The sequence below is a fragment of the Geospiza fortis genome, unplaced genomic scaffold (assembly GCF_000277835.1).
Source record: "Geospiza fortis unplaced genomic scaffold, GeoFor_1.0 scaffold75, whole genome shotgun sequence".
NCBI classification, from domain to species: domain Eukaryota; kingdom Metazoa; phylum Chordata; class Aves; order Passeriformes; family Thraupidae; genus Geospiza; species Geospiza fortis.
In genome coordinates, this window is record NW_005054360.1 from 301,581 (window position 1) to 309,198 (window position 7,618).

General features: G+C 42.5%; 1 protein-coding gene across 7 annotated transcripts in view; it reads left to right on the forward strand.

The window, feature by feature from the left end:
* KIAA1217 (KIAA1217 ortholog) overlaps positions 1–7,618 on the forward strand; it is a 354,729-nt gene that overhangs the window by 246,114 nt on the left and 100,997 nt on the right. For 4 of the 7 annotated variants that reach the window (XM_031059312.1, XM_031059311.1, XM_031059316.1 and 1 more), the window contains one exon: positions 3,928–4,008. The exons of the other annotated variants lie outside the window; for them this stretch is intronic. In XM_031059312.1, the coding sequence (XP_030915172.1) occupies positions 3,928–4,008 (81 nt within the window). The remainder of the gene's footprint in view (positions 1–3,927; positions 4,009–7,618) is intronic. 7 annotated transcript variants of the gene reach the window in all.

The window sequence follows — 7,618 nt, forward strand, 5'->3', positions numbered from 1 at the left end:
GACATTATTTCAGACTGACTCAGGGGGACAGATGTCTCCTACTAAATCATCAACACAAATGTCTCAAGCATCTGTGTTTTCCTCTGGAGACTTAGAATTTCAGTGTTCAACAGGTCTGATCCTGCTTTAGACGGTGAATACGTTCCTTTGATCTGCTTAGCAAGCAGATCCCACAAGGCAGACTTGCAGTTCATTCACCCTTGTTTTGAGGGCTCTGGGATAATGACTAATACAGTCAGTCAGCCTCAGGGTATTAATCCTTGTCCTCCCTAAGCTGCTGCATATTCCTTTGGGCACAACCTTACAAGTGGTATTCACCAGACTTTCCTTTTGTCTTCGTTTGATGACATTCAGCACATTCCTGGGAAACTTTGCTTTCCTCCTATGACTCTTAGCCTTCTACACCCTTTTCCAGGGCCACCACTTGCTCCATTTAGGTCTAAAGTTCAAAAGCAGCATGTTTTGCAGCTGTTTCCTTTGTCTCTGGTACTCGTCTCATTACAATGATGTCTGGCTCCCAAAATTTTCTCAAATGTAACACCCCTTCCTGCTCATACCTGCCAGTAGTGACACTCTGCAACTATTTCTTAGTTGTGTGTTGTGTTCCAGCCCCAGCCTCTACTCTTCTTGGCCTCTAATATTTTCCACCCTTTTCCAGAGGAAACTACTTATGTTCTTTTGTTGATTTTTTATGTATTACTTTTCGATGCGCATCTGCCTGTATTAATCTGTTTCTTTTGCATGCCAGTCCAACATGTACAAGCATTGGTGCCTCTTGTAGTCTGACTATTTGCTTCCACAACTCATAAAACATAACACTAGTTTCAACAGGAGCCTCTGTGCTCTGAGGGTATTTGGCTAACAGGAAGTGGAAATCCTGGTCTTTTTTTCCATCTCATTGGGAAGTGACAGGCCCTTTCACAGGTTTTCCTTGCACTGTTTGAACTGATCAAGTAATGTTCATTCAAGCCAGCTAAGGATCTGCACTCATAGATGAAAATGAAATCACAGGCTTTGTACAACTCCATTTAGGAGAAGGCATGGGATCCTATCTGCTGGCCAGCAGAGGTTGCTCAGAGCACGTTAGTTGAGTGTTCTGCACTCTACAGTTCTTTATTTCTTAGTAAGTCAAGTCCATGGTTTTTTAATCTTCTTTGGAATTTGCTCCAACATCCTGTTTCTCTCCTCATGCTGGATATTTGTTTTGATGCCTCATCTTTCTGAAACAATGACTGAGTTGGTGAGGGAAGCAGAAGACAGGGGATTGTCCCAGAAACCTGTCCCTGGAGTCGAGAGATCGCAGCCCTTGCTGCATTTGGAAGTTGGAAAGCTTTCCTTGGATTCATTTCCCATCATTGTGGGCTATATATAACCATATGCATGCTGATAGATGGAAAAAAATCATACTCCTCTACAATCTAGAAGTAAAGGAAAAAAGAGATTGTTATTGGTTTCCATCTTTAAATACCCCTGAGGTTAGTGGAGTGCTGATGAAGGCATCAGTGTGGTGTTGAGTTTGGACAGAAATGCAGACAGTTAAGAAATATTTTGGAAAGATCCAAAGGAAGCCATGCTTCAGGTTTGGATGCAGACCCAAATGTCTTCAAATTTCATTCATAATAAGGTCTTTACGTGGGCTGCAGTAATGGTCTTAATTATATTTCTCCCACACTGGCATGTCTGGATCTTCTGTAGGAGATCTGAAGTTTGCTGCATAACACTGTGGACGCCTTGTTAGTCTCCTGGAGCTGCCTTATGCAGGAGTAGAAGAAGCCTCCTGCTGCACTGCTGTTGTGGTTCTGCATTTGTGTGTGGTTTTTTTTTTCCTGCAAGGCTGTGTTTATTCAGAGGACACTAGCTCCTAATCCAGCAGCATATCCATATGATTTCAAATCAATTCCTGCAGGAGGAGGGAGAGACTTCTGGATCTAAGGTGGACTCATTTTATGTATTTTAACTGCATATTTTTGTTTATTTACTTGCTTTAAAATAAATACCATATTGTGATGAGAGCAGGGGAAGAGTTAGGGATTTCTCTGGATTGAGGGTGAGAAGTGTTGCAGGTTTCCTCAAGTACCCTCATTTCCTTACCCACCCTTAGGTCAGAGTTGATGTTTCACTTCCTTTGGGACTAGGAAAGTCCAGAGAAAAGTGACACAATTGTGATCCTCCGTGAGGTGACAAGGTTTGAGGAAACTAAGTAGCTCGAGTTGATCCTATGCAATGGCTTTAGGAAGGGTGACTGTTGCACACTTTTAAAACTGCCATTGGGCAGAGTAATGTCCCTTCTGATGTGTGGCCCTGATGTGTAATGATGGCTGAATGTCAAGCAAACATGCAGGATGATTTTTTTCCCTTGGAAGTCTTGTGTGTTTGGCATTGAGAAGGGACTTGGTCTTATACAATCATTTCCCTTTTCTTTTTAAAGAGAATTGTTAAATGAAAGCCAAGAAGGGTTTCTCAGGTTTGTGTATGTGGGGTGGTAACATTATAAAAACATGAAAAACCCCAATACAGTTTCAGTATTACCGAGACATTAGCAACAGACTGTTTTGTCTTTGTGGTTTGGAACTGGAATGTTTCCAGTTGTTGCCGGAAGGCTACATTTAATTTGTACTGTGTTTGCATAAATAGCTTATTTGTAAAAATCACATTTTACTTGAACAATTCTAAATTATGCAGTTATCATAGGGAGAAAAATTATCTATTGTTCTCTTTAAAATAAAATGGTACTGCCCTTCCAAAGTATTCAACGGACAAAGGCATGAAAAATCATAGCATACTTATAAGTTGCTTATCTCATCCCCAGAATCAGCTCTCACATGCTCATATCCTCTGGGTTTGTAAAATTCAAAAGATTTTTTGAATTACACTCTTAATTGTGATGTTGGCATTATAATTACTTGTTAAATAAGATTCTTTAACAATGACGTCCTTGTTGTCAAAGCAGTTGCATTTCTTTGCCTGGTATGAATAGCTGCATGTTCTGAACTGGGAAGCAGCAGTTGTGGGAGCCTGATTCTGTTGAAGGAGAAATTGACTGCTTAGAGAAGGTTTTTTAGAGCACTCTACAAAAATCTCCTTTACCCACAGGCAAATGAAGATTAAGGAAAATAGAGGACATCCACCTCTGTGAACTCAAACAGCAGTAGGCAATTTCCCCTCCAATTAGCATCTTGTTCATGTGTTGGAAGAAAAAATGCTTGGGTTTTTTTGGCCCTTAAACCCCTTTTAGCAAATTCTCACATTCTGTAGGGTTCAAGATCAGAGGTAGAATAGTAAAGAGAGATGTGATTGGCAAAGACTTTTTATTCATACCATAGTTTCTCTTATTCTTTTTTAAGTTGTGGTTACACATGAGTTACACAGTATTTCTAAGTTCTGCTTGAAGGATTCCATGTCCCTGTTGTAAGTGTGAAATGAACACAAAAGTGTAATGACTGCTGCTAATTCCAGCCAAGAGTTGTATCATTTCTCAGGAAGAAATGTTTTGTTATTTGTCAGTTATGGTTTATATATATGGTTTATATATATATGAATCTCTATGGCTCAGTTTTCAGCCATTAACTCTTATATTGGAACATTCTTTGTTTCTTTGACATACAACCACATGTAGCACATCTGAACTGAGTTCCAGCAAGAGTTCTGAGAATATTGCATATTAAATATTGATAGAGCGTATTGTTCTCTGCCACATGTGCATTTCCTTCATTGTTTTTCAGTGCTTCTCTTCTCTTCTCTTCTCTTCTCTTCTCTTCTCTTCTCTTCTCTTCTCTTCTCTTCTCTTCTCTTCTCTTCTCTTCTCTCTTCTCAGTATACTTTCAGTATGTACACATTACTCTTTTTGAATTTCTATTGTTCTCCTTTTTCTTTTCCTGTTAACAATTATCTCTCCCCCTCCCCTTCTTTTCTCTCTTTGATCCACAGGTTTTGCAGTGCATGTTGGTCTCCCTTCATTCAGAACTTGACATTCAAAGGTACATGATGAAAATTGAATCCTCTCAGAGAGTTAGTACTGTACTTTCTTTTTTCTGCACTCTGCTGTGAATTGAGTTTGTTACCCTTTAATTGTGTGTGTCTTGCTTCACAACTAAAATTCTCAAATAAATATGAATCTGCATGCTTTGTCTCTCTGTATTTCACAGCAATGGAGTATTATGCATACAGATTAATTGCATATGGGAGTGTGATGCATGTGCGTCCTCTGACAATTTTTTTAATTCTGACTTTTCCTTTAATGGCATGATAGACATGAAGCTCTTGTATTAGATGCTCTGAAATCTACCAAAATTCAATGGGAGATTCTTGATAAGTAAGTGATTCCTAAACACTGTCCTAATTCAAGCTTTATATTTCTTTTATATACATACATGGATCTGGCTTAGGTGGTACAAGTCTTGCTGCAAAATTGAGGACAGCTCTGTGGGCAGAGCAGTAAAAATTTTTGTATTGAACCTGCAAAAAAATCTTACTCCTGCAACTCTCAGAATTATCTTACGTGCACAGCGTACCTCTGAAGTCACCTGTATGTCACCTTTCATCCTGTTGAGCTTCTCTTCCATTTCTAGATGACTTGTAACACCATACAGAATGGATGCCTACAACAGGTGCCTTTTTTCCCCCAGGGAGGCAGTGGATGTGTACAGGCCTTGTAGGTACACACCTAAAGGTGTCTCTGCATGGTTTCTACCGCAGCCAAGAGCGCAATCCTGAAAGCCCCAGGATAACCGGTGGGAGCCAGCGGGGAGGACCTGGAGCAGGCAGAACTCATTTGCACCTGATTTGTGTTTCCCCTGTCAGGATTTAAGGAGGCCAATAAACATGGGACCACAGGGAAGGGAGGGGGAGGCTGAGGTGTGGAGAGCAGGAAGGCTTCTCCTCCCTCGCCAAGGTGGCCTCGAGGGAGGGAAAAAGAAGCAGGAGAGCAAGGTGACAGAGTTGGGAGAGAGGAGCAGCAGAAGCTTCTACAGCCTCTCTCCTGTGGCAGCCCGTTAACTCTCCCAGGTGCCAGAGCAACAAGCTCTAGTAAGTGCTTCAACACGTTTCCTTCCACGAGTAGAGGCTAAAAATAAGGGCATGGAGTGGGTGTGCTGCCAGCCCCAGAGGAGCAACGGCCCGGCGGCAGCACACCCTGCCCACTGCCCTTGCCCCCACCCGCCTGGAGTGGGCTCTCCTGTCGATGGGCCTTCCTTTGGGTATTTTTAAAATAGCATGTTAATGCAGAGCACCTTCTCAGCTTGTAGAAACACAGAAAAACAGGTTTTTCCAGGATTGCTGCAGTCACTGTGAGCCTTTGCTTTGGGAAACAGACAGCACAGAAACAGACCCTCCTCCTGTTTTCCTCAGGGATGTGTGTGGGAGGAACCGGGATGGGTAAATAATCTTGAATCAGAACTCACTATCCCCTAGGTACATTTAGGCATCTGGTATATATTCTTCCCCCCCCCCCCCCTTAGTTTTTGCATGTGGTTTTAAGCATGTAAAGATCTTTCCCCTTTAATCAGCATAATGACAGTTTTTGTTTAAATCATCCCTTTTAATCTTCACAGTTCTCATGGCGATTTTGGGGATTGTGTAGGTAGGAGTTACCTCACCCACTGCTGATGAAACGCAGCCATCTCCTGGATGGAACAAAGGGTCGTGCTGGGTTGTGAATACTTCACAGTAGAGTTTTTCAGGAGGGAAAAGAAAAATAGCTTCCAACTGAAACTGCCATAAGGTCTTAATTAAGACAAATGCTGATGTCCAGGCTGGAATTTATGGATAACTTATTTAAACAAAGTAATTATAAGCTGAAGCTGTGATGCAATAATATGACAGAGACTGTGAAAGACAAAATTTTGGTCTGAGGAAAATTGATGGACTCATAGAAGCCTTGGCAAGGAAAAATAGTAAGGTGACCCGTGGCTTTTTTAATTTTACTCTCATGTGTGAATAAATTCTTCACATGACAAAGGATTAGAATAAAGCAGAGAGATAAATGATTTTTTTAAAGGTTTTTTCATTAAGTATGACTTTTGCTTTTTATTAGTGAGTGACTAATAGTTTTCTCTGTTGTTTTACTTCACTTTCTATCCTCAAATCTCAGGTGTTTGTAGAAAAAGAAAACCTTGGATTTGGACAGAAACATACTGCAAAATATTTTTACACTTTAATGTAGATGGCTTGGGGTTTTCTGATATTACATGTGTTCCAAAGAGATGTCACAGCATGCTGCATATTTCAGTCTGGACTTGTCTGGACCAATTAAGCTGCTCTTAGACGGGCTGTTGAGTTCCTTAGGGCAGCATTTTCAAATGCAAGTTCCTGCAATTAAACATCTGAATAAGAGGTCTGGCAGCATAAGTGCTGAGCACCTACAGCTTTTATTGCTCCTAATGAATATCTTTACTATAGACACACAGCTTTCCTGAAAAACAGGTTTCAATTTATCTAGATGCTTACAGTTTAAAAAAAATTGGAAAATGTTGTTTTATGTTAGTAATTTGTAATAGTTTCGTGAAAAACTTTTTTTGCTAACTCTGGTGATCAACCAGCTGAAGAGCAAGCCATGGTCTTGCCAAGGGGGAGCCGCCTGTGGATGTCCTGCTCGGTGATTCACAGCACTCAGGATTAAAAGAAATTAGTTTTGGCAGCTTGCCACAGCAGGGAGCATGCAGCTGGCCACCAACAGGAGCTAGCAAGGCTCGTGGGAAAACGTGCAGATTTTTAGGATGATTTGAATGTCATTACAACCTAAAAATGTGGCAGATAAACTCTGTCCCATCATTAGACATGGGTTTTTTTCCTCTAGGTGGAAGAAACTGGGGTCAGCATCAGTGAATACAGAGTAGTAGATAAAGATCCTGTCATAAGCAGAGAGGAGTTTTACCTTCAAATAAATTCACTGAATTGAGTAAAATGTCCACTCGTTGGAGCATCCAGGCCCTGTCACAGGATGGGTGGTGAGTGGCTGTGGCTGAGCATTACCGGTGCTGATGGCTGAGGTACCTTCCCCTCCTTCCCGTGCACCACGGCAGGGAGGAGGAATGCTTTCTTTTACCTTACTTGGAGGAGTTCTTCTGGGTCTGTTTCCTCCCTTTCTCAGAGCATGCCAAGATCTGCTCTGGGGCAGTACCTCGCATTTGCAGCACACGGAATTCACCGCTTTGCTCAATGGCTGCACGGCCGGTGGCCAGGGGAGGGCTCTGTGCCTTATGTCCTGCTGGCATCGGGCTCTGTGCCTTATGTCCTGCTGGCATCAGGCTCTGTGCCTTGTGCCCTGCTGGCATCGGGCTCTGTGCCTCGTGCCCTACTGGCATCGGGCTCTGTGCCTCGTGCCCTGCTGGCATCACTCCCATGTGAGCATGGCGAACTCGGGCTGCCCTTGGCACTGCTGGGGCAGGAGCAGGCCAGCAGAGAAGGGGCAGCTCGGGCAGCATCCAGCACAGAACATGCCTCCAAGCCAAGGAGGCTCCAGGCAAGTGGGGTACCTTGCTTCAGTGCTAGGGTGGTGGGCAGCCATGGCTCAGGCATTTCTCCTTATCAAAGAGGAAACAATTCTGGCCATTCATACCATGGAAATCCATATTGCCACCAAACTGAGATGCTTGTGAGAAAGAACTGGCTTTGTAACTTG